This window comes from Salmo salar, chromosome ssa23, assembly GCF_905237065.1.
Source record: "Salmo salar chromosome ssa23, Ssal_v3.1, whole genome shotgun sequence".
In the NCBI taxonomy this organism is placed as follows: domain Eukaryota; kingdom Metazoa; phylum Chordata; class Actinopteri; order Salmoniformes; family Salmonidae; genus Salmo; species Salmo salar.
The window spans coordinates 34,478,122-34,505,364 of NC_059464.1; the positions used below are offsets into that span (position 1 = coordinate 34,478,122).

Here is a 27,243-nt window from a genome sequence, read left to right on the forward strand (position 1 = left end):
TATCATTGAAATCAAAGCTATTTTCATTTGAAAAGTTTGAGATTTGCTCCATTGGTTTTGTTTGTAGACCGACATTATGCTTAAATAGCCGCAATAGTCTATTGGCTACTGTCTAAAACTGTAAGGGTCCAGCGTCAGTGTTCACTGTAAACGCGCGCCGGAAGTTGAACAAAATTCTCACAACATTCAAGTTTCTGCTCACAAGACCTAGAATTTGCTCAGTGCCCCAAAACATGCATCCCCTTGCTGCTGTGTCAGCTGACTACAGCCTGGACTGGCATGTCTGCAATGAGGAGAATGGCAGCCAGTGATTAGCTCTGTGAAAGGGAATACCTAGTCAGTTGCACAACTGAATGCATTCAACCGAAATGTGTCTTTCGCATTTAACCCAACTGCTCTGAATCAGCTGCTTTGTCCAAGTATGTGTCCCAAATGGCACCCTATTCCCTACATAGTGCACTACTGTTGATGGGCCCTGGTCAAAAGTAGTGCTCTATGTAGGGAATATGGGTGCCCTTTAGAACGCACTCTAAGAGTTAGTTCCTGCCTTGCTGCTGTTGTTGTTTGACATGGGATTTCCATGCACTCAGAAACATTCTGGTTCTGTTGTTGCTGTTGTGTGTATGAGTGGTCACAGTGGTGATGGGTGTGTGTTGCTGTTGTGTGTATAAGTGGTCACAGTGGTGATGGGTGTGTGTTGCTGTTGTGTGTATGAGTGGTCACAGTGGTGATGGGTGTGTGTTGCTGTTGTGTGTATGAGTGGTCACAGTGGTGATGGGTGTGCGATAGACACAAACACACATCCGTGTGTGTGTGTTCTAGGATGTACATTGTTCCCTACAGTATGAATTAACACACACACACATGCACATTACACCCACCAGTGGAGGCTGCTAAGGGGAGGACGGCTCACAATAATGGCTGTAACGGAGTGAATGGAATGGCATCAAACACCTGGGAACCATGTGTTTGATGTATTTGATACCATTCCACTGATTCCACTCCAGTCGTTATAATGAGCCCGTCCTCCCCAATTAAGGTGCCACCAACCTCATGTGACACACGCACATATCCACACACATTTGCATGCCCCAATACACACATACATGTACACAGACACACTGAAGTGGGCTGGCTTCTGCTGTAGGGTGGCTACTGCTATTGCTGTACAGTGGCTACTGCTGTAGGGTGGCTACTGCTGCTATAGGGTGGCTACTGCTACTGCTGTAGGGTGGCTACTGCTACTGCTGTAGGGTGGCTACTGCTACTGCTGTGGGGTGGCTACTGCTACTGCTGTGGGGTGGCTACTGCTACTGCTGTGGGGTGGCTACTGCTGTGTGGTGGCTACTGCTACTGCTACTGCTGTGGGGTGGCTACTGCGATAGGGTGGCTACTGCTACTGCTGTAGGGTGGCTACTGCTGTAGGGTGGCTACTGCCACTGCTGTAGAGTGGCTACTGCTGTAGGGTGGCTACTGCTGCTGCTGTAGGGTGGCTACTGCTGTAGGGTGGCTACTGCTGCTGCTGTAGGCTGGCTACTGCTATAGGGTGGCTACTGCTACTGCTGTAGGGTGGCTACGGCTACTGCTGTAGGGTGGCTACGGCTACTGCTGTAGGGTGGCTACTGCTGTAGAGTGGCTACTGCTACCGTACTGCTGTAGAGTGGCTACTGCTACCGTACTGCTGTAGAGTGGCAACTGCTACTCCTGTAGGGTGGCAACTGCTACTCCTGTAGGGTGGCAACTGCTACTCCTGTAGGGTGGCTACTGCTACTCCTGTAGGGTGGCTACTGCTACTCCTGTAGGGTGGCTACTGCTACTGCTGTAGGGTGGCTACTGCTACTGCTGTAGGGTGGCTACTGCTACTGCTACTCCTGTAGGGTGGCTACTGCTGTAGGATGGCTACTGTTACTGCTGTAGGGTGGCTACTGCTACTCCTGTAGGGTGGCTACTGCTGTAGAATGCTACTGTTACTGCTGTAGGGTGGCTACTGCTACTCCTGTAGGGTGGCTACTGCTGTAGGATGGGCTCAGAGTTATTGTGGCTATGTGTGTGTGTGGCAGGCTCAAGTTTAAAAGCACTGAGCCCGTGGAAGTGATCTATGATACAGTACGTGATTGTTTTGTTTAAGGACCATCCTGCTGCAAGGGCACAGATCCAAGCATGGAGTGTGTGTGTATGAGTGTGTATAAGTACATAGCCTAAGTGTATTGTGTGTGTGTGTGTGTGTGTGTGTGTGTGTGTGTGTGTGTGTGTGTGTGTGTGTGTGTGTGAAATGCCTTATTTGCTAGCTGCAGACCCAACAATGCAGTAATCAATATCAATGTAGTACTAAAATGTTTAATGTAGAACAAAAACACACGACAAATAGAAATAAGAAGAACACGAGAAGTAAGTAAGCTATATGTGTCTCTGTGTTTGTAAGTGCGCATGTGTTACTGTAGTAATCTCAATGCTAAGTGTCTATGTTGTCCTTCGCGGAACGCTATGCTGTTTTAGACACTGGAGGAAAGGAAAAGGGGGATACCTAGTCAGTTGGACAACTGAATGCATTCAACTGAAATGTGTTTTCCGCATTTAACCCAACCCCTTTTAATCAGAGGTGTGCAGGGGGCCTGCCTTAATCGACATCCATGTCTTCCAGCCTTGTGTTGCTCTAGATCAGTGGTTCCCAAACTTTTCATAGTCCCGTACCCCTTCAAACATTCAACCTCCAGCTGCGTACCCCCTCTAGCACCAGGGTCAGCGTACTCGCAAATGTTGTTTTTTGCCATCATTGTAAGCCTGCCACACACACTATACGATACATTTATTAAACATAAGAATGAGTGTGTGTTTTTGTCACAACCCGGCTCGTGGCAAGTGACAAAGAGCTCTTATAGGACCAGGGCACAAATAATAATAATCAATAATTTGGCTCTTTATTTAACCATCTTACATATAGAACCGTATTTGTTCATCGAAAATTGTGAATAATTCACCACAAGTTAATGAGAATGGTGTGCTTGAAAGGATGCACATAACTCTGCAATGTTGGGTTGTATTGGAGAGAGTCTCAGTCTTAATTCATTTTCCACACACAGTCTGAATCCACTCTCACATACACTACCGTTTAAAAGTTTGGGGTCACTTAGAAATGAAATAGTACCCTCAAAACACCAGTCTCAAAGTCAACAGTTGAGATGTACACAGACACACTGAAGTGGGCTGGCTTCTGCTGTAGGTTGGCTACTGCTTCTGCTGTAGGGTGGCTACTGCTACTGCTGTGGGGTGGCTACTGCTGCTGCTGTGGGGTGGCTACTGCTGTAGGGTGGCTACTGCTTCTGCTGTAGGGTGGCTACTGCTACTGCTGTGGGGTGGCTACTGCTACTGCTGTGGGGTGGCTACTGCTACTGCTGTGGGGTGGCTACTGCTACTGCTGTGGGGTGGCTACTGCTACTGCTGTAGGGTGGCTACTGCTACTGCAGTGGGGTGGCTACTGCTGCTGCTGTGGGGTGGCTACTGCTGTAGGGTGGCTACTGCTACTGCTGTGGGGTGGCTACTGCTGCTGCTGTAGGGTTGCTACTGCTGCTGCTGTAGGGTTGCTACTGCTGTAGAGTGGCTGCTGCTGTAGGGTGGCTACTGCTGAAGGGTGGCTACTGCTACTGCTGTGGGGTGGCTACTGCTGCTGCTGTAGGGTGGCTACTGCGACTGCTGTGGGGTGGCTACTGCTACTGCTGTAGGGTGGCTACTGCTACTGCTGTGGGGTGGCTACTGCGACTGCTGTGGGGTGGCTACTGCGACTGCTGTGGGGTGGCTACTGCGACTGCTGTGGGGTGGCTACTGCTACTGCTGCAGGGTGGCTACTGCAACTGCTGTGGGGTGGCTACTGCGACTGCTGTGGGGTGGCTACTGCTGCAGGGTGGCTACTGCAACTGCTGTGGGGTGGCTACTGCGACTGCTGTGGGGTGGCTACTGCTACTGCTGTGGGGTGGCTACTGCTACTGCTGTGGGGTGGCTACTGCTACAGGGTGGCTACTGCTACTGCTGTAGGGTGGCTACTGCTACTGCTGTAGGGTGGCTACTGCTACTGCTGTAGGGTGGCTACTGCTACTGCTGTAGGGTGGCTACTGCTACTGCTGTGGGGTGGCTACTGCTACTGCTGTGGGGTGGCTACTGCTACTGCTGTAGGGTGGCTACTGCTACTGCTGTAGGGTGGCTACTGCTACTGCTGTGGGGTGGCTACTGCTACTGCTGTGGGGTGGCTAGTACTGTAGGGTGGCTACGGCTACTGCTGTAGGGTGGCTACGGCTACTGCTGTAGGGTGGCTACGGCTACTGCTGTAGGGTGGCTACTGCTACTGCTGTGGGGTGGCTACTGCTGTGGGGTGGCTACTGCTACTGCTGTGGGGTGGCTATATTACTAGTTTATCTAGCTGATATTACTAGTTTATCTAGCTTGTCCTGCGTTGCATATAATCGATGCGGTGCCTGTTAATTTATCATTGAATCACAGCCTACTTCACCAAATGGTTATTTAACAAGCGCATTTGCGAAAAAAGCACTGTAGTTGTGCCAATGTGTACCTAACCATAAACATCAACGTCTTTCTTAAAATCAATACACAAGTATACATTTTTAAACTGCATATTTAGTTAATATTGCCTGCTAACATGAATTTATTTTAACTAGGGAAATTGTGTCACTTATCTTGCTTTCTGTGCAACAGAGTCAGGGTATATGCAGCAGTTTGGGCCGTCTGGCTCGTTGCGAACTGTGTGAAGACCAACTTCGCCAAACGGGTGATGATTTAACAAAAGCACATTTGTGAAAAAACACAATCGTTGCACGAATGTACCTAACCATAAACATCAATGCCTTTCTTAAAATCAATACACAGAGGTATATTGTTTTAAACCTGCATATTTAGATAAAATAAATCCATGTTAGCAGGCAATATTAAACTTGGGAAATTGTATCTCTTCTCTTGCGTTCATTGCACGCAGAGTCTGGGTATATGCAACAGTTTGGGCCGCCTGGCTCCTTGCAAACTAATTTGCCAGAATTTTACGTAATTATGACATAACATTGAAGGTTGTGCAATGTAACAGGAATATTTAGACTTATGGATGCCACCCGTTAGATAAAATATGGAACGGTTCCGTATTTCACTGAAAGAATAAACGTTTTGTTTTCGAAATTATAGTTTCCTGATTTGACCATATTAATGACCTAAGGCTCGTATTTCTGTGTGTTATTATGTCATAATTAAGTCTATGATTTCATAGAGAAGTCTGACTGAGCGGTGGTAGGCAGCAGCAGACTCGTAAGCATTCATTCAAACGGAAATAGTCCGATAATTCCTATAATAACTACAACCTAAAACTTCTTACCTGGGAATATTGAAGACTCATGTTAAAAGGAACCACCAGCTTTCATATGTTCTCATGTTCTGAGCAAGGAAGTTAAAGGTTAGCTTTTTTACATGGCACATATTGCACTTTTACTTTCTTCTCCAACACTTTGTTTTTGCATTATTTAAACCAAATTGAACATGTTTCATTATTTATTTGAGGCTAAATTGATTTTATTGATGTATTATATTAAGTTAAAATAAAAGTGTTCATTCAGTATTGTTGTAATTGTCATTATTACAAATAAATAAACAAATAAAATCGGCCGATTAATCGGCATCAGGTTTTGGGTCCTCCAATAATCGGTATCGGCATTGAAAAATCATATTCGGTCGACCTCTAGTGGCTACTGCCTCTGCTGTATGGTGGCTACTGCTACTGTACTGCTGTAGGGTGGCTACTGCTGTAGGTTGGCTACTGCCTCTGCTGTACTACTGTAGGTTGGCTACTGCTACTGCTACTGCTGTATGGTGGCTACTGCTAGTGCTGTAGGGTGGCTACTGCTGCTGCTGTAGGGTGGCTACAGCTGTAGGGTGGCTACTGCTGTAGGGTGGCTACTGCTTCTGCTGTAGGGTGGCTACTGCTGCTGCTGTAGGGTGGCTACTGCTACTGCTGTAGGGTGGCTACTGCTGTAGGGTGGCTACTGCTACTGCTGTAGGGTGGCTACTGCTACTGCTCTAGGGTGGCTACTGCTACTGCTCTAGGGTGGCTACTGCTACTGTACTTCTGTAGGGTCGCTACTGCTACCGTACTGCTGTAGGGTGGCTACGGCTACTGCTGTAGGGTGGCTACGGCTACTGCTGTAGGGTGGCTACTGCTACCGTACTGCTGTAGGGTGGCTACTGCTACTGCTGTAGGGTGGCTACGGCTACTGCTGTAGGGTGGCTACTGCTGTAGGGTGGCTACTGCTACCGTACTGCTGTAGAGTGGCTACTGCTACCGTACTGCTGTAGAGTGGCAACTGCTACTCCTGTAGGGTGGCAACTGCTACTCCTGTAGGGTGGCAACTGCTACTCCTGTAGGGTGGCTACTGCTATTGCTGTGGGGTGGCTACTGCTACTGCTGTAGGTTGGCTACTGCTACTGCTACTCCTGTAGGGTGGCTACTGCTGTAGGATGGCTACTGTTACTGCTGTAGGGTGGCTACTGCTACTCCTGTAGGGTGGCTACTGCTGTAGGATGGCTACTGTTACTGCTGTAGGGTGGCTACTGCTACTCCTGTAGGGTGGCTACTGCTGTAGGATGCTACTGTTACTGCTGTAGGGTGGCTACTGCTACTCCTGTAGGGTGGCTACTGCTGTAGGATGGGCTCAGAGTTATTGTGTCTATGTGTGTGTGTGGCAGGCTCAAGTTTAAAAGCACTGAGCCCGTGGAAGTGATCTATGATACAGTACGTGATTGTTTTGGTTAAGGACCATCCTGCTGCAAGGGCACAGATCCAAGCATGGAGTGTGTGTGTATGAGTGTGTATAAGTACATAGTCTAAGTGTATTGTGTGTGTGTATGAGTGTGTATAAGTACATAGTCTAAGGGTATTGTGTGTGTGTGTGTGTATGAGTGTGTATAAGTACATAGTCTAAGGGTATTGTGTGTGTGTGTGTGTATGAGTGTGTATAAGTACATAGTCTAAGGGTATTGTGTGTGTGTGTGTGTGTGTGGGGGGGGGGTGTTAATGTCACATGTACAGTACAGTGAAATGCCTTATTTGCTAGCTGCAGACCCAACAATTATTTTTATTTTATTACATTTTTTATTTAACTAGTCAAGTCAGTTAAGAACAAATTCTTATTTACAATGACGGCCTACCAAAAGTCAAAAGGCCTCCTGCGGGGACGGGGGCTGGGATAAAACAATAAAATAAAAGAAATCGGACACATCACCAGAGAGAGACACCACAATACTACATAAAGAGAGACCTAAGACACAGCATGGCAGCAACACAACATGACAACACAGCATGGTAGTTACACAACATGACAACAACATGGCAGCAGCACAAAACATGGTACAAACATTATTTGGCACAGACAAAAGTACAAAGGGCAAGAAGATAGAGACAACACATGATTGAGTCTTTGAATGAAGAGATGGAGATACAACTGTCCAGTTTGAGTGTTATTTAATGTAATGTAATCTAAATGAATACACGCTGTTGTTTCTATGGAACTAGCTCACTCCTCAACATCACACCGCATAGCTAAACATTGAACATACAGAGAACACTGAATTAAAGTGGCTGGAACAGACTTTTCACAGGGGGAAGAGAAGTCACACACTGTCTTATTGATAAGATACTAAGCCCTTAAAAATACAGCAGACATGTATATTTTCTCTTCCTCGTGGGCCTAGTTCCATTTACAATCCTTTCAGATCTGAGAACACCAAAGGCTAGGGAAAAGGATTGGGGATGGGCTACGAGATGGAATCAGGTCTTAAAGAGAAATGGCATCCAGCTAAGCATATCGGCTGCAGTGGTGATTCTAGTGTAATTGTGTGTTAGTATGTTGTAAGCGGAAAGGGTCGTTCCTACCCTAACCAATTCAGGTTCTAACAGTATCTCTCTCTCTCTGTCAGGCCTGAGACCCAGCAAAAAGCCCCGGTGTCTGCCCCACTCCCCCGCCTCCCCCTCCAGCCCCCCCCTGAGCCGGCCGTCCCCCCAGAGCCAGAGGAGGAGATCTTAGGCTCTGACGATGAGGAGCAGGAGGACCCCGCAGACTACTGCAAAGGTGGGGGGAGATAATACACACTCACAAACCCCCGCACGTAGGCACACACACACGTGTAGAACTTCCATAGCTTATACGTGCATACACAACTATCCAGTTCTGTCTTCTTAACTCTTATCTCCTCCCCCTTTCTCTCTTTACCTCTCTACCTCTACACTCTTTCTTTCTCCCGTCTTTCTCACACATGCCGCATACACCCCTCTCCCTAGACACACTCACTGAAGGCGTCAGCATGCTTCAGTTCGGCTAGCGCCTAGCCGAGTGGGCTTGCATACTCCCTCAAAAGTCCTTCGCTTGAAAAACTAGAAAAAAGTGGCAATAGTACTATTTGTCCATTTTGAGACGCTGTAGCCAGTATATGCTCACCTCAAAATAGTCCAAATGTATCTAAAATAACGAAAGAAATGTTATTCATTTTGAAGTTTTTGCCGAGGATATCTTAGTCACGCAATTTTACATCTAACAAAATGTTTGGTGCAGTATTTCTCCAAGAAAAATATTGCATGAAAACGAGTCGTCTCTCGTTGAATGACAACAAAGACTTTATTGAAGAATCCCTACTGTTGACCAAACAAAAAGGGCTCCAAACTATGGCCTGCTTCTAGAAAAATGTTGTGTGCCTCAACACCAAGTCCAAAAAGAACTAATACCTCACAAAATGTCATCATAATACCGTTTCGGCTGGGAAGCATGCAGACGCTTTCACACACTCTAATACACTTAAACCCATATCTTCATCTCCTTTCTCTCTCTCTCTACCTCTTACTCTGTCTCTTATATCATCCCTGCTGGCTCCTAATGTAATTTGCAGCAGTGTGACTCTAGCCAGAAGCTCTATATGCTTGGCACCAGCACCAAGGCTCAAGGTTGTTGTCTGTGCCAAGAGGGAGTGGTCTTTCTGCTGAGGAGCCTGATATCCTGATAGCTGTGAGGACCTTCTCTCTCTCACTCACTCACTCACTCACTCACTCACTCACTCACTCACTCACTCACTCACTCACTCACTCACTCACTCACTCACTCACTCACTCACTCACTCTCTTTCTTAATCCTCTCTCACTCCCTCCCTCCTACTGATAGCATAGATTCAGTAGCCTGGCTCGAAGTATCAGTATCTTGATTATCTAGGTTTTTCGAACAGTATCTCCCTCTGTTCTCTCTCTGTTCTCTCTCTCTCTCTGTTCTCTCTCTCTCTCTGTTCTCTCTCTCTCTCTCTGTTCTCTTTCTCTCTGTTCTCTCTCTCTCTGTTCTCTCTCTCTCTGTTCTCTCTCTCTCTGTTCTCTCTCTCTCTCTGTTCTCTCTCTCTCTCTCTCTGTTCTCTCTCTCTCTCTGTTCTCTCTCTCTCTCTGTTCTCTCTCTCTCTCTGTTCTCTTTCTCTCTGTTCTCTCTCTCTCTGTTCTCTCTCTCTCTGTTCTCTCTCTCTCTCTGTTCTCTCTCTCTCTCTCTCTGTTCTCTCTCTCTCTCTCTGCTCTCTCTCTCTCTCTCTCTCTGTTCTCTCTCTCTCTGTTCTCTCTCTCTCTCTGTTCTCTCTCTCTCTCTGTTCTCTCCCTCTCTCTGTTCTCTCTCTCTCTCTGTTCTCTCTGTTCTCTCTCTCTCTCTCTCTGTTCTCTCTCTCTCTGTTCTCTCTCTCTCTCTCTGTTCTCTCTCTCTCTCTGTTCTCTCTCTCTCTGTTCTCTCTCTCTCTCTCTCTCAGGTGGATACCATCCGGTGAAGATAGGGGACTTGTTCAATGGGAGGTACCATGTGATCCGCAAGCTGGGCTGGGGTCACTTCTCCACCGTATGGCTGTGCTGGGACATCCAGTGAGTCTCTCACACACACACACACACACACACACACACACACACCTGTCAATGGGAGTCAGACGGGTCACCACGATGACCAACTCATCACCATGACAACGGTTGCAACAAAACCACTCCTACACAGTGACACAGTAGACAGTAGCAGCTGCAGTGTAATGGGACACAGTGACACAGTAGACAGTAGCAGCTGCAGTGTAATGGGACACAGTGACACAGTAGACAGTAGCAGCTGCAGTGTAATGGGACACAGTGACACAGTAGACAGTAGCAGCTGCAGTGTAATGGGACACAGTGACACAGTAGACAGTAGCAGCTGCAGTGTAATGGGACACAGTGACACAGTAGACAGTAGCAGCTGCAGTGTAATGGGACACAGTGACACAGTAGACAGTAGCAGCTGCAGTGTAATGGGACACAGTGACACAGTAGACAGTAGCAGCTGCAGTGTAATGGGACACAGTGACACAGTAGACAGTAGCAGCTGCAGTGTAATGGGACACAGTGACACAGTAGACAGTAGCAGCTGCAGTGTAATGGGACACAGTGACACAGTAGACAGTAGCAGCTGCAGTGTAATGGGACACAGTGACACAGTAGACAGTAGCAGCTGCAGTGTAATGGGACACAGTGACACAGTAGACAGTAGCAGCTGCAGTGCAATGGGACACAGTGCCAAAGTGTTAACCACACTGATGGATAACAGTCTCAGTGACAGAATATCACTGTTCACTAGGTTACATCGCACAGCTCGCCCATATATGATATGGATCTCTCTGTGTGTTATGTGTTTCTTGTTTCAGGGTGAAGAACTTTGTGGCGATGAAGGTGGTGAAGAGTGCTCAGCATTACACAGAAACAGCCCTGGATGAGATCAAACTGCTCAGATGTGTGAGTAGCGACTCTGTGTGTGTGTGTGTGTGTGTGTGTGTGTGTGTGTGTGTGTGTGTGTGTGTGTGTGTGTGTGTGTGTGTGTGTGCTTCGTTTCCCCATGCCTCGCACATCTCTCTCACACCCTCCGTCCTGATCTCTCTATTTTTGTCGTTCATCTCCAGGTGAGAGAGAGTGACCCCTCTGACCAAAACAAAGAAATGGTGGTTCAGCTGATAGACGACTTCAAGATCTCTGGAATCAACGGAATACGTATCCTTGTCTACAGAGGGTGTGTGTGTATACTTATATGCTCTTTATATCTGCGTATGTATCTCAGTGATGAAGCTGTGGTCCTCCTTGACCAGCTGTCCCAGATGTGTGTATGGTGTTTGAGGTTCTGGGACACCACCTTCTAAAGTGGATCATCAAGTCCAACTACCAGGGCCTTCCTCTTCCCTGTGTTAAGAGTATTATCAAACAGGTATGCCACACACGCTAGTGCTGAGCGGTTAACCAAAAGGTTTTTTAAACAACTCATTGACCGACATCGGTTCAATTATTTGAATTCCATTTTGTTCTGGGTTTTTTTATTCTGGGAGCTCAGTGCACAGTTTTTCTAGATAATTCAGATCCAGCCTGAACTGTGCAATGTAGTAGGGATTTGTAGTTTCCAACAGGCCAATATTCTACATAGTTTAGCACAGAAAACGTGGTAATTAACTACAATGACCATAATCCACTGCACACTTACTTGTCTGGTCTGTGTGGGGCAGACATGGAAGGGAGAGAAAGGACAGTAGAACATGCGAGAGGGATAGAGAACAGTTGCTTCGCGAGGTATCTCTACCTGAAAGTAAATGATCTAAGTGATTGATTTTTGGTATTCAGCAGTCATAAAAGTATGCCTTGTTTACTTTGAAGATCTACTAAAATAGGGGTTTTGTCAGACAGCATAGGCAACATCTCTAGAGATGAGATGATGAATTGGAATGAAATAATACATTTATCAAATAAACTAATATACACAACATACATATTTTATTAAAGTAATGTGAATAAATGATGGTTAATAAGTGATAACCAGTAATGGGCAGTCACTACCATCATAGGACTTGTATTCATTGTTTTGTTGTTGTCACAGTATTCACATAATACATAGTGCCTTTTAATGTTTTTTTTAAATCGTATTAATCAAAACCGTGACTATTTTGTAAATAATCTAACCGAAACCGAACAGACCTTAAAAAGCACTAACACACACTCATGCATTCATGCACAAACGGACACAAACTCGCGCACGCAAGCACACACTCACACATCCTCATTTACTTGACTCAGACACATTCACATACACACATCACTTTCACTTCCATAAACACTCTTTATTTGCACCAACAATGAGAGGAAGAGAAGTGATATTGCCAGCCAGAGGCACTACTGCAGGCCAGTCCAGTTCAGTACAATACATGTTGTTGACTTCACAAGGCCTTCACAGGCCTTTCCCTTCCCCCTGAAGACCAGAGCAGAGCAGCATGTGAATTAAAGTTATCTGTTCATCTCTGCTGCCTCCCACTTGAAAAGCCCACTGAAGATGAATAGAAACTGCTCTCAACTTCAATACAAAAGCCCCTGAAATCAAACACTGGCAAACACACACACACCAAACAAAACAACAACAGCAGCCTTGTCCCCGATGGAGGATGACTAAGATCAAAGGAATGGCTCATTTAGCGTTGTGAGAGCATCAGTGGTGTTTCATCTGTGATGTGTGTGTGTGTGTGTGTTTGCTTGCACGTGTGTCTGTGTTTGTGTGTGTGTGCGCATTTGTGCACGCTTGTGTTCCTGTGTTCATGTAGGTTCTGCAGGGCTTGGACTACCTCCACAGCAAGTGTAAGATCATCCACACGGACATCAAGCCAGAGAACATCCTGATGTGTGTGGACGATGCGTTTGTCCGCCGCATGGCCGTGGAAGCCACAGAGTGGCAGAAGGCTGGGGCACCCCCGCCCTCTGGATCTGCAGGTAGGGTACAGACCACCTCACCCACTAACTCACTGTCTGTAGAAGGAAATAGCAGGGTTAAAAGAATCATTATCACCCAAGAATCACAGTTTTTCCTAAGCCGTCTGACAAAATTTGAAGGTGAACTATCCCTCTAAGCGTTATCCAAATAGTTAGTTATAGCCTTGTCTTCATTTCAAAGTGAAGTGTTTTGTGAGTCCAACAGTGACTTGTGAATAAAGCCTGTCAGATATATTTAAAAGGAGTACTTAGGACTGTTTTACCCTAAACCTGTGTAGAGAGATCTTTCGCTGCTTGACTTGAGGTTGAGTCTTAGTTGAATCGGTACAGTGAGCTCTTTGTAGAGGAGGCATGAGGGTAATATTCATCATGAACCGTTTGATTCTTATGACCAATTACTTACTCAAAGACAAGGTCTAATGCTAGTATAGGGAAGTCTCTGTTTCACTGTTTTTAACCACTATCCTACTAGCAGTAGATTCATCTATCGGCGGTTCTGATAACAGGAGTGTCCTGCTGTGTATCAGTACAGCGGTCACACCATTAAGGAATCTGTGAATCAATCAGATGAATCAATCAGTTGGGCGGTCTCTTAGTTTGTTGCTTCAGCTTGCCTGCCTGAGCCAACCAATCAATTTGGTGAGAGCGCTCTCCTAGTTTGATTTGATAGGCACATAGATTGCTTGAGAGCTTGTGGCTCCACTAAAAGCTAGCTGTTTGTGAGAGTGATCACGGAAACGTGCCTTTAGCAAGTGGAGAGAGGAGGAAAGGGTGGAAGCAGAGTTTTTAAGCATTCTTATCTGGCCAGCGCGCACTTCCCTATTGTCTTGGCCTATGTTCCTTCAACTTCTCCCTGAAACTTTACTACTTGTTTGTCCTGTCACGTGTGTGCCCTGGCAGTCAGGGGTCAAGTAGTCTCGACATCACACGGATGTAGTCAAGGCTAGGGGTCTTGACCCCCTCATGAACTCCTCATGAACCCTTCCATGAGCTGTCTGTCAATCACATTCAGCTCAACCAACAGGAACCCTCTGTAATTAACGGTAATTCCATGACTTACTTTTCCTCAGAAATCAGTATTGTTCCAGACATCCTCATACTGCTCACACACCTATGAGTCAGGCTGGAATGATGATGACTTCTATGTATCTGGGCATTGCGTAAAACATGGAGAAAAGGGTTGATTTCTATGAATCTAGGAAAAGGGAATAAAGCTGTCTGAAATGACTTTGATTAAATCCTCCATTCAACTCACAGTTCATCCAAAGATTCTGTATGAAGTCTGTAAGAGGGTATAAATAATTGAATGGGGTGTTATCTTATTCAGAGGTATATATTATTATTATTATTACAGGACTTGTGGGGATGATATGTTTGAAGGTGAACTTTCTCCTGACTCTGACTCTGTTTCATCCCAACAGTCAGCACAGCACCACAAGCCAAACCGGTGAGTACCACAATGTTCTGTATAAATCTCAGGGCAGAATATACAATGTTTTCTATCTCATTCTAGTCACTCAGCCCATGGGTCGTTGTAAGTCAGTGACTTTAATGGACTCTTCCTCATCCTCTCTCCTCCTCCTCTCTCCTTTTCTCTAGGTAGGGAAGATCTCTAAGAACAAGAAGAAGAAGCTGAAGAAAAAACAGAAGCGTCAGACCGAGCTGTTGGAGATACGCATGCGGGAGATCGAGGCCCTGGAGAGGGAGGCTGAGAAACAGAGGGCCACAGAGGGCCCCGATGGTGAGGGGGACACACACTCCCCAAAACACACACCCCGCAACGCGGCACTGGGGCCCGCCGTCGCACTGGGCGAGAGTGATGACGAAGACGATGACGATGAAGAGGATGGAGACGAGGAGGAGGAAGGAGAGACGGAGAGGGAGAGGCCAACCAGGCTAACCAATCACACCTGTGAGTTGACATGGTTTGATTGTCAATCAGTGTGGTGGTGATGGTTTTATATTCATTCACTCAATGTGTTGGTTATTCACTCATTCCATTGTGTGTGTGTGTGTGTGTGTGTCAGAGCTGTGTGGATAGAGTGCTGTACCAAGCTGAGAGTGAATAGAATTGAATGGAGAACTGGAGGAGGATGGGCCGGCCTCCAACCTCTCCACCCACACTAGGCTGACACTCTAAAAAGTGCCGGGTTAAAAACAACAACATTTGGGTTATTTGGTAACCCAGTGGTGGGTAAATATTGGACAGAACACATGCTAGGTTATTTTTACCCAGCCAGTTGGGTTGTTGAATTACCCAAACATGGCTTAATTTAATCATCAATTGGGTTTTTGTTGACTTTCACGTTGGGTTAACCCAGCACCTGGGTCTTTTTTAATGTAATTCATAGGTTCTTTTCAAGAGGTTTGGCCTATTAGGGCCGTGGCTTTCAAATAATAATTTTTGGCCACCCGTGAGAGTAAATTTAATTCCTGTTCATCATGTTAAGTTTGTATACCTCAAAATAGCATTTTCCTTGAATATTTGTGCACATTACATATTTTGAGATAAAATTGATAACATATTATTTACATATTGCAGCAAAGTTGTGGAACTCATACACTTCTGTAAGCGTCATTGAATCTACCAAAATGTCAATGTTCAACCTTAACATGTGATAACAATACAACAGAACAGATTAACCGGAATTACATTTACTCTTGCAGGTGACCAAAAATAACTACCGGAAAGCATGCCCCTATTAAGCCAGTCTTCTGATCTGACCCGCTGGGTCATAACTCAATGTACTGCGTGGGAGAAATGCAAGGCGGATTCATAAACAGCTACAGTCTAACCCAAGCTCTCGCTTTCCTCCCACCCTCTCTCTCTGCCTCTCTCCCTTCTCTCTTTTTCACTCCTCCACTCTTTCTCTCCCCCTGTCTTTCAGGTGCAGCCACACCTCAGGAACAGTCAGAGGTGCCCCCCACCCCAGAGGCAGCAGCAGAGCCAGAGGGGGAGCCCACCCCCAGCCCTACCCCAGAGACAGAGACACAGAACCCCACACCCACCACCACTACACCTGGGGATGGCAACGGAGCTACCACGAACCCAGAGGGAGAGGGTGAGGAGGGGGAGAAAGAGGAGGTTAAGGAAGAGAATGACAATGAGGAGGAGGAGGAGGAAGATGGGGAAGAAGAGGATGAGGAAGACTTGGTTCCAGGTCTTGCCGAAAAAGATGAGAAAGAGGAACCAAGAACAGAGGAGGAGGTGAAGGGTGAGGAGACCAAGGAGCAGGAAAAGGACAAAGAGGAAGAGGAGGAGGACGACGATGACGACGATGATGACGAAGACGATGATGATGACGATGATGAAGACGACGATGCTGATGAAACAGAAACGGGCGCTGACGACCTCACCAACTCCATCTCCACCACCATGGGACACAACAACAACACCCCCAAAACCAATGGCCATGTCCTCCTAGGGGGTGAGGAGAGGGACAGGGAGAGATTTCCCAGAGCCAACCCCCCAGCTCCTACCTCCTCCCCCATCCCTCTGCACTGCCCTCTGGTAGAGTCAGAGATTAGCTGCACGGACAGGGATCAAAGCTCTCTCAGCTCCTCCTACGAGCTCTTCAATGGCGAGGTGGTCACGCCAGGCCTGACCAACGGGGCGCAGCGCCACAGGGGCACGGCGCCACGCTTCCCCGACCTGCCTCTGGACCCTGACCCGGGTAGCCCCGTCACAGTGGGCGAAGCTGGTCAATCGGGGTCCGGGACCTCCCCTCACAGCCCCACTGCAGACCGCAGTCGTACTGTGTCGTCCTCAAGCACTGGAGACACGCCTAAAGGTGAGATATTTCTCCTTTCTCTCTATTTTGCTCTCTCTTTCACTCTTTCACCCACATGCATGGACACAGATGTGCATATACAGCTAAAATGGCGCCTGAGAAGAAGGCCTTCTCGTGTGGGGGAGGAGGTAGGGAAGTGTGTCCCCAACCGATTGTGTTTTTTGTTAGTTTGTTTGCGTTGTTTGTAACTTGTACATTTCTAATTTTTTATTTTATTTTGTACATATATTGCCGCTACCATCTCTTATGACCGAAAATAACTTCTGGACATCAGAATCTGACGAGTCTGACGCGAACGATTTACTGCTTTCTCGAGAACAGGCCCAGATCCCTGGGATTTGCGTGAAGAGAAGACGGAGAAAAAGGGGCCAGAGGGCAGGCTGTCTTCTGAGAATTCGTAGGTGATCAAATAAACCCCCACTTCCTTCCATTCTGCTAGCAAACATGCAATCTTTGGAGAATAAAATCGATGATGCAATAAATGAAACTACCAAAAGGACATTCAAAACTGTAATATCCTATGCTTCACGTAGTCGTGGCTGAACGACGACACTATCAACATACAGCTGGCTGGTTATACGCTGTACTGGCAGGATAGAACAGCGGTGTCTGGTAAGACAAGTGGTGGCGGACTATGTATTTTTGTAAACAACAGCTGGTGCACGATATCTAAGGAAGTCTCAAGCTATTGCTCGCCTGTGGTAGAGTATCTCATGATAAGCTGTAGACCACACTATCTACCTAGAGAGTTTTCATCTATATTTTTCGTAGCTTTTTACATACCACCACAGTCAGAGACTGGCACTATGACAGCATTGAATGAGCTGTATTCCGCCATAAGCAAACAAGAAAACACCCACCCAGAGGCGGCACTCCTAGTAGCCGGGGACTTTAATGCAGGGAAACTTAAATCCGTTTTACCAAATTTCTATCAGCATGTTAAATGTGCAACGAGAGGAAGAACTACTCTGGACCACCTTTACTCCACACACAGAGACGCATACAAAGCTCTGCCTTGCCTTCCATTTGGCAAATCTGACCATTATTCTATCCACCTGATTCCTGCTTACAGGCAAAAATGAAAGCAGGAAGCACCAGTGACTAGATCAATAAAAATGTGGTCAGATGAAGCCGATGCTAAGCTACAGGATTGTAAACTACTAATATGCTTGCTTCGAGGCAAATAGCACTAAATCATGCATGAGAGCATCAGCTGTTCCCGAAAGACTGTGTGATCACGCTCTCCGCAGCTGATGTGAGAAAGACCTTTAAACAGGTCAACATTCACAAGTCCGCAGGGCCAGACAGATTACCAGGACATGTACTCCGAGCATGCGCTGACCAACTGGCAAGTGTCTTCACTGACATTTTCAACTTCTCCCTATCCGAGTCTGTAATAACAACATGTTTTAAGCAGACCACCATAGTGCCTGTGCCCAAGAACACTAAGGTAACCTGCCTAAATGACTACCGACCCACAGCACTCACGTCTGTAGTCATGAAGTGCTTTGAAAGGCTGGTCATGGCTCACATCAACACCATTATCCCAGAAACCCACTCCAATTTGCATACCGCCCCAACAGATCCACAGATGATGCACTCTCTATTGCACTCCACACTGCTCTTTCCCACCTGGACAAAAGGAACACCTATGTGAGAGTGCTATTCATTGACTACAACTTAACGTTCAACACTATAGTGCCATCAAAGATCATCAATAAGCTAAGGACCCTGGGACTGAACACCTCCCTCTGCAACTGGATCCTGGACTTCCTGACGGGCTGCGCCCAGGTGGTAAGGGTAGGTAACAACACATCCGCCAAGCTGATCCTCAACACAAGGCCCCTCAGGGGAACGTACTCAGTCCCCTCCTGTACTACCTGTTCACTCATAACTTCATGGACAGGCACGACTCTAACACCATCATTACGTTTGCCGATAACACTACAGTGGTAGGCCTGATCACCGACAACGACGAGACAGCCTATAGGGAGGAGGTCAGAGACCTGGCCATGTGGTGCCAGGACAACAACCTCTCTCTCAACGTGATGATTGTGGAGTACAGAAAAAAGAGGACAGCGCATGCCCCCATTTTCATTGACGGGGCTGCAGTGGAGCAGGTTGAGAGCTTCAAATTCCTTGGTGTCCACATCACCAACAAACTAACATGGTCCAAGCACACCAAGACAGTCGTGAAGAGGGCACTGCAAAACCTATTACCCCTCAGGAGACTGAAAATATCTGGCATGAGTCCTCAGATCCTCAAAAACGTTCTACAGCTGCACCATCGAGAGCATCCTGACTGGTTGCATCACTGCCTGGTAGGACAACTGCTCGGCCTCCGACCGCAAGGCATTACAGAGGGTAGTGCGAATGGCCCAGTACATCACCGGGGCCAAGCTTCCTGCCATCCAGGACCTCTATACCAGGCAGTGTCAGAGGAAGGCACTAAAAATTGTCAAAGACACCAGCCACCCTAGTCATAGACTGTTCTCTCTGCTACCGCATGGCAAGTCTAGGTCCAAGAGGCTTCTAAACCGCTTCTACCCCAAAGCCATAAGACTCCTGAGCACCTAATCAAATGGCTACCTAGACTATTTGCATTGCCCCCCCCCCCCCCCCTCCTTTTGCACCGCTGCTACTCTCTGTTGTTGTCATCTATGCATAGTCACTTAAATAACTCTACCTCCATGTACATATTACCTCAACTAACCGGTGCCCCCGCACATTGACTCTGTACCAGTACCCCCTGTATATAGTCTCGCTACTGTTATTTTACTGCTGCTCTTTAATCACTTGTTACTTTTTTTCTTATTCTTATCTGTATTTTTTTAAACTGCATTGTTGGTTAGGTGCTTTTAAGTAAGCATTTCACTGTAAGGTCTACACCTGTTGTATTCGGCGCATGTGACTAATAACATTTGATTTGATTTGACATGAAGTCATAGAGACACACGTGCTGGACATTCTCTGCCTGCTGCCTGTCCTTTTCCCCAACAATAACACATTTATCCTAACTAGATGATGTGGTTCTAGCCAAGGCCAAAGCAGCAGACCTCCTGGTTAACCCCCTGGACCCTCGCAACGCTGACACACTCCGAGTCAAGATAGCTGACCTGGGCAACGCCTGCTGGGTGGTAAGTTTGTGTGTGTGTGTGTGTGTGTGTGTGCGCGCACGCACGCGGAGGTATATGAGTGTGTGTATAGGGTTCTCAAACCCTTTTCCTGGAGAGCTACCCTCCTGCAGGTTTTCACTCCAACCCAGTTGTAACTAAGCTGGTTCAGCTTTTCAACCAGCTAATTATTAGAATCAGGTGTGCTTGCTTAGGGTTGGAGTGAAAACCTACTGGACGGTAGCTCTCCAGGAACAGTTGGAGAGCCCTGGTGCACAGTATGTGTATGGGTGTTTTGCAATAGACACAGATGCATAATATACAGTATACAATATAGTTTATCCATCTCTTCTCTCTCCCCTCTCTCTCTCCTCTTCCTCTCTCTTTCCCCTCTCTCGCTCTTCTCTCTCGCTCCTCTCTTTCTCCTTCCTCCTCTCTCTTTATCCTATCTCTCTCCTCTCTCTTCCTCACTGTCTCTCAGCACAAGCACTTCACAGAGGATATTCAAACCAGACAGTACCGCTCCATAGAGGTCCTGATAGGAGCTGGATACAGCACTCCTGCTGACATCTGGAGCACCGCCTGCATGGTGAGCACACAAACACACACATGCCTGTGCACACACACACACACACATCAGTACTGACTGATGACTCTATCCGGTCTGTGTCCTGCAGGCGTTTGAGCTGGCTACAGGAGACTACCTGTTTGAGCCCCACTCTGGGGAGGACTACTCCAGGGATGAGGGTGAGTCTATACACACTGTTCTCCTAATAGACCAGCCTCATACTAAACACAATAGTACATGTTTATCTATGTAGTGATGTAGAAATAGCTGTTTAATATGTGTTGTTGTGTTGATAATGTGTTTAGACTGAGTAATTGTGTAGTTACAACTGTTGTAGCAGTGCTATGAGTCTGTAGTCATTTAGGCAGGTTACCTTAGTGTTCTTGGGCACAGGTTGAAAATGTCAGTGAAGACACTTGCCAGTTGATCAGCGAATGCTCGGAGTACACATCCTGGTAATCCATCTGGCCCTGCAGCCTTGTGAATGTTGACCTGTTTAAAGGTCTTACTCACAACGGCTACGGAGAGCATGATCATACAGTCGTCCGGAATAGCTGATGCTGTCATGTATGCTTCAGTGTTGCTTGCCTAGAAGTTAATTAGCTCATCTGGTAGGCGCGTGTTACTGGGCAGCTCGCGGCTATGCTTCCCTTTGTATTCTGTAATCTGACGGGTGTCGGAGCCGGTGTAGTACGATTCGATCTTAGTCCTGTATTGACGCTTTGCCTGTTTGATGGTTCGTCGGATGCCATAGTGGGATTTCTTATAAGCTTCCGGGTTAAAGTCCTGCTCCTTGAAAGCGGCAGCTCTACCCTTTAGCTCAGTGCAGATGTTAACTGTAATCCATGTCTTCTGGTTGGGGTATGTACGTACAGTCACTGTGGGGACGACGTCATCAATGCACTTATTGATGAAGCCAGTGACTGACGTGGTGTACTCCTCAATGCCATCTGAAGAATCCCGGAACATATTCCAGTCTGTGCTAGCAGAACAGTCCTGTAGCTTAGCATCTGCGTCATTAGACAACTTCCGTATTGAGCAAGTCACTGGTGCTTCCTGCTTTAGTTTTTGCTTGTAAGCAGGAATCGGGAGGATAGAATTATGGTCAGATTTGCCAAATGGAGGGTGAGGGACAGCGTTATATGCATCTGTGTGTGGAGTAAAGGTGGTCTAGAGTTTTTTTTCCCCCTCTGGTTGCACATTTAACATGCTGGTAGAAATGAGGTAAAACGGATTTAAGTTTCCCTGCATTAAAGTCACTGGCCACTAGGAGCGCTGCCTCTGAACGAGCGTTTTCTAGTTTTCTTATGGCCTTATACAGCTCATTGAGTGCGGTCTTAGTGCCAGCATCAGTTTGTGGTGGTAAATAGACACCTATAAAAAAATATAGTTGAAAACTCTCTTGGTAAATGGTGTGGTCTACAACTTATCATGAGATACTCTACCTCAGGCGAGCAAAACCTTGAGACTTCGGTAATGTTAGATTTCGTGCACCAGCTGTTGTTTACAAATATACACAGACCGCCACCCCTTGTCTTACCGGAGGCAGCTGTTCTATCTTGCCGATGCCGCAAAAACCTCGCCAGCTGTATGTTATCCATGTCGTCGTTCAGCCACGACTCGGTGAAACATAAGATATTACAGTTTTTAATGTCCCGTTGGTAGGATATTTTTGTAATCCAGTGATTGTACGTTGGCTAATAGGACTGATGGTAGAAGCAGATTACCAATTCAAAGCACACACAATAGCACAATTGGTTAGTTAATAAAATTTGCAGCCATCTCCTCTGGCGCCATTGTTAAAACCTTCACATCCACACCTTCTCACTCCCTAAACCCCATCTATTCTGGCTCATGTCTGAATCCCCACCCGCCCCATAACTCCACCATCCTGTCCATCCCTGAGTCTAGTCCAGTTGACCTCCTGCACAGTGTCACATCAACCCTCCTGTTGATCTCATGTCCAGCCACCCACATTTGACCCCATACATATTTCACCATACTATCAATATAAATGGCAAGTAGTAAATATGTATAAACAGATACTGCCATGATATCTTCATTGATGACAATGAGAGCCACTGAATTGTATTCAGTTAGAATCAGACCATTATTTGGTGATGAGTCTCTCAGATTGAAAGATAATAGATGCATGCTTCTCTACTCCAAACCCACTGCACTCTCTACTCCATCTCACCACCTCTGGTGTGGGGTCACTAACACTGAGCTCTCTGTCTCTACCTCTTTTTCACTTTCCCCCCTTTCCTTTTCCTCTTACCTCTCCCTTCCTTGCTTGTCCTCCTTTCTTCTCTTTTTTCTCCCATTCCCTCCTCTCCGGTTCCTTGTCCTCCTTTTTCTCTCTCCTTTATATTTTCTCCCTCTACTCCTCTTTTCTTATTCCTCCTTGTTCCCTCTATCCTTTTCTTCCTTTCCCTGTTCCTCTTCCTTCTTCCTTCCTCTCTCCTCTTCCTCCCCCTTCTCCTCCTCGTTTTCCTCTTCCTCCTTTCTCCCTCTCTCCTCTGTAGACCATATAGCCCACATCATTGAGCTGCTGGGCATTATTCCACGGCACTTTGCACTCTCCGGAAAATATTCCCGGGAGTTCTTCAACCGAAGAGGTAGCACTGGGGGAAAGTGCTGGTGGGACGGAGACACACAGACGCCTGAGCGCACACACTGACTCAGACAGTCAGATGGACATACAGGAATACAAATAGAGTGGAATGGGAATGATATAATAAGTCCAAAAGCAATAAGGGGTTTTGCAGCAAATTGCCTGGCATTCCAACACACACTTGTTGTGAACAGTAGTTAAAGATACGAAGGACATAAAGAGGGAATAGTACTGTATGTAATTCACACACACTATCAAACCAGTTTAGGCATAGTCCTCTCCACTAACTTCTTGAGAGACTTACTGTCCCGTCAGTCTGTCTGTCAGTCAGTGTGGTGTCTCCAGGCAGCAGTGTGTCCGTCCGTCCCTTCAGCGTGTGTGTATGTTTGTGATGTAATGCTGTGCCATGCCTGTTGTTTGGTGGTGTGGCCTGTGGTGGCCGGGGTTCAGATCACATCGCTCTGATCATGGAGCTATTGGGGAAGGTTCCACGCAAAGTGGTCGCCGCCGGGAAGCACAGCCGAGAGTTTTTCTCCAAGAAAGGTAACGTCACGATGAGTCACTACCCCAATGAGGCAATGACAGGAACAGTATATCTCTAAATATTAGTACATGTACATACACAGTTTACACCATTGTTACACTTGTAACAAAGCTTGTAGTCTGCACACAGGTGGCTGGTGGCACCTTAATTTGTGAGAACGGGCTGGTGGTTACGACCTGAGCAGAATCAGTGGAATGGTATCAAATACATCAAACACATGATTTCCAGGTGTTTGATGCCATTCCATTCGCTCCGTTCTGGACATTATTATGAGCCGTTCTCCCCTCAGCAGCCTCCACTGAGTCTGCAGTCGTCTGCAGTAGTATTTGTGGTGTGTGTCCACCTAGAAATACATACAATCCCTTAGAAATTGTGCCTAATTTTACACTTAGAAAAAAGGGTTCCAAAAGGGTTCTTTGGCTGACCCCATAGGAGAACCCTTTTTGTTTTCAAGGAGAACCCCTTTGGGTTCCATGTTGAACCCTGTGTGGAAAGGGTTCTACATGGAACCCAAAAGGGTTCTACTTGGAACCAAAAAGGATTCTCCTATTCCTTTCTACCTGGCTGGTAGAAACAGCATGCTACCCTGCTTCTACCCTGCTTCTCTCATGTTAGAGTCATGGGGCTCTGATATTCTGATTGATGCTCTCTCTCTCTCCCTCAAAGGTCTTGTCGGCTGTAAATAATGTCTTAATTCACTCCTTTTATCTCTATGGTGTTCATGTGTTCTGACTGACTCCCAGTCAGACACTGCTCCAGGCTCTTGATTTGCCTTTCTTGGGCTGTCTCTCAATAGTCAGAAGCTTGTTTCCTTTCCTTCATCTACACTGTAAATAATTATAAATAATAAGGTCAGTGAAAGGCAATATGTGAAAGCAATATGGGGAAGCCTTGCTTCCACCCATTCATTGTTGATGAAAGCAAAGACACATAGAAAGGATGCCACTACGGAGTATTGAGATGCAGCCCGAGTTCTACTCTCTCTTCTGTCTCTCTTTTTTTATTCTCTCTCTTTGTATTGCGCTCTCACTCTCTTTCTCATTGTAAGTCTTTATATAGCATCGCATTGTAACTTATTACTCTTCCTTTCTCTCTCTCTCGGTCTTTCTCTCACTCCCTCCCCCATCCCTCTCTCTCTACTTCCCACTATAGGTGAACTGAGGCACATCACCAAGCTGAAGCCCTGGTCTCTGTTTGATGTGTTGGTGGAGAAGTACGGCTGGGCACCAGAGGACGCCGGCCACTTTACCCACTTCCTGCTGCCCATGTTGGAGATGGTCCCAGAGAAGAGGGCGTCAGCCGGGGACTGCCTCAGCCACCCCTGGCTCAACTCGTAGCGACACCAGCCCCCCCCACTAGTGGCAGCCTCCACAACCTGCTCAAAGCCAGGCACTCGAGGCTGGAGAGAGAGCGAGAGGGAGGAGGAGGGTGTGGGGGGGGGTACAGGGGGCTCCCTGTTCTCGGTCCCGCCCTGCCTTGTCCTGAGCCCGCCACACACATACACATAGGCATACACAAATGCAACACAGACACCCACAGAGCCTCAGCAGAAGCCACAAAGCTGTCAAAGACCAGACAGAGAGAGGCTGCTCCCTCTGCTGTCCTCCCCATAGGTCCCATACAACCCCTCACCGGAATAATAGAGGGCCCCAGGAAGGGAGTTGGATGGAGTCAAACTCCCACAGTTCTAAACAGGCGGGACAGAGATCCCTACACAACATGAGCAGCCATGGTCAGGACAGTGTCTCCTACTTAGAAAGACCAATTCAGTCTAAACAGAGACTAAGCCACCCATATGAATGGGTTCTCTGCAATATCCTGACCAATTTTCTCCTGTCCAGTCTTCTCCGGAGCATAATGGGTTTCCCATTAGAAGTCAATAAGAACCTGTCAGAATGCTGACTGTGTGATTGCTCCATCTGCCTGACCTTACAGCAGCACAGCCCAAACCTGCTGAGGCAGAAGTGTGTTTGTGTAAATATGTGAGTGTTTGTTATTAGTGTGTGTCTACACTGCCCAGTCTGTAGGTGTGTGTGAATGTCCCTCTCCTATAACAGAGGAGCAACAACACTTCCAGATTAGGAGTGGCCCTTTTACCCTACTCTTCCTCTCATCTCTCTCCAGCCCCTGCCCCACTCCCTCTCTCTGTAGGGGTACCTCAACCCTGTACAGCCCCCTCCCCACCCAGCCACCAACACTGAGCTGCATGCCAGTCCCAGCCACTGCAGAGACACAGAGGGCAGCCAGCCCACCAGGGGTCTCCAGAACTGAACCGCTGCCACACAGACAGACAAACAGGGCACGGAACAAACAAAGATCCTAAAAGACTGATGATCGATGAACCGGACTGCTTCTTCTGTAAAGAGTTTCTCTGTCGTGAAAAAGAGTGAAATGCATGGAGAGGCTGATTGATTGACAGGACGGGATGATGATGATGGACAGGTGTTACTTAGTTGTGCGTTTCATTGGTTCGTTTGTTTTTTATCTATGTTTTTGTTTTCTTCTCCTGTCTTTTATTTTGAAGGTGAAGGAGCAACTTGCGCTGACCTTTTTGGTGCCTCGTGTGAGGATAGCGAAGTTCCTCATGTTCACTTTTTCAAATCCTTTCTCCCTTTAACCGTTGACATTCCTGATCCAGTCACACCATTCCTCTCTTCCTCTTTATCCCCAAAACAATCCTTGAGTCCCTATGGCGTGGCAGCTTTACCAGATCTGATTATCCCCCTTATTACCTACAGACGAAACTCTCCATCTTTGAACCTGAGCTTCTCCAGAAGGGGTTCGTCAAATGGAGGTTGCACTTGTCTTTGTAGGATGTCGTTCAGGGATTTACCTTTTAGTCATTTAGCAGACGCTCTTATCCAGAGCGACTTACAGTAGTGAGTGCATACATTTTACTTTTTCGTACTGGTCCCCTGTGGGAATCAAACCCACAACCCTGGCGTTGCAAGCACCATGCTCTACCAACTGAGCCACACGGGAATTACCTTTGTACATAACTCTAAGATCCGGCTCCGGAGAGACGACCGACCGACAGATTTGAAACAAATGCACGCATCATTCCTAAAAGAGGCTGTCACGGACACTGGCCTACGGACACTGGCCTGCACCCCCAGAGCAGATAGTGGCGAGAGGCTGAACCACTCTGGAGGCCACTAAGTGGAATGTGAAACTGCGCCACTTTGTGGCTGATGAGGGTACTGCATTGATGCACTGCAGCATCTCTCAGTGCCAATGCTCCATGCGTTCCACTCCACTGCTCTCTCACGCTCATCACAACTAAGAGTCCAGTTGCCTATTTTTCGCAATAAAATAAAAATGAGTATGTAAAGGGTGAGATATTTTTTAAACTATTTAATGTAAAAGAAGCAAATTTCTCTGTTGTGACAGTGACCGAATCTCGTCCTATTGAGGTGATTGTGTTGGTTTGTTTAGAGATGTTTTTTTCTTTTGTAATTATTATTACTGTCACTAGTTATTTTCTACTCAGTTGTTACCTCTTCCTCCCCTACTATATGGACAACGCTGCTCTGTTTGGACTCGTGACAGTGAAGAACATTTTTTTTTCAATTACGATTTTTTTTGTCACAAAAGCTCCTGATCTCACTCTCTCAGCCATGCTGACTGTTCTTCCTGACAGAATTGCGTCTTTTGTCTGTGTTTTTCATTGACAGATTTAATAAAATTGTAAATTAATGGAGTCCTCTGGCTTGTGGTCTTTGACAGTTTAGAGCCGTTTTCACTAAATACAAATAATATCCTAACTCATTTAAAAAGTAGTTATCCTCAAGACACAAGGAAA

General features: G+C 46.7%; 1 protein-coding gene across 5 annotated transcripts in view; it reads left to right on the forward strand.

Annotated features, from left to right (window-relative positions):
* LOC106584470 (SRSF protein kinase 2) overlaps nt 1-27,141 on the forward strand; it is an 88,972-nt gene extending 61,831 nt beyond the window's left edge. For 2 of the 5 annotated variants that reach the window (XM_014169833.2, XM_045706005.1), the window contains 14 exons: nt 7,963-8,114; nt 9,808-9,916; nt 10,720-10,807; nt 10,972-11,059; nt 11,164-11,270; nt 12,646-12,811; nt 14,233-14,258; nt 14,411-14,723; nt 15,700-16,602; nt 19,624-19,739; nt 20,197-20,304; nt 20,393-20,462; nt 23,348-23,440; nt 24,594-27,141. In XM_014169833.2, the coding sequence (XP_014025308.2) occupies nt 7,963-8,114; nt 9,808-9,916; nt 10,720-10,807; nt 10,972-11,059; nt 11,164-11,270; nt 12,646-12,811; nt 14,233-14,258; nt 14,411-14,723; nt 15,700-16,602; nt 19,624-19,739; nt 20,197-20,304; nt 20,393-20,462; nt 23,348-23,440; nt 24,594-24,778 (2,524 nt within the window). In that variant the 3' untranslated portion in view covers nt 24,779-27,141. Of the gene's footprint in view, nt 1-7,962; nt 8,115-9,807; nt 9,917-10,719; nt 10,808-10,971; nt 11,060-11,163; nt 11,271-12,645; nt 12,812-14,232; nt 14,259-14,410; nt 14,724-15,699; nt 16,603-19,623; nt 19,740-20,196; nt 20,305-20,392; nt 20,463-22,808; nt 22,902-23,347; nt 23,441-24,593 lie in introns of all 5 variants that reach the window. The other 3 variants (XM_014169835.2, XM_014169832.2, XM_014169838.2) reach the window with 3 other exon arrangements.
* Nucleotides 27,142-27,243: the final 102 nt, after the last annotated feature.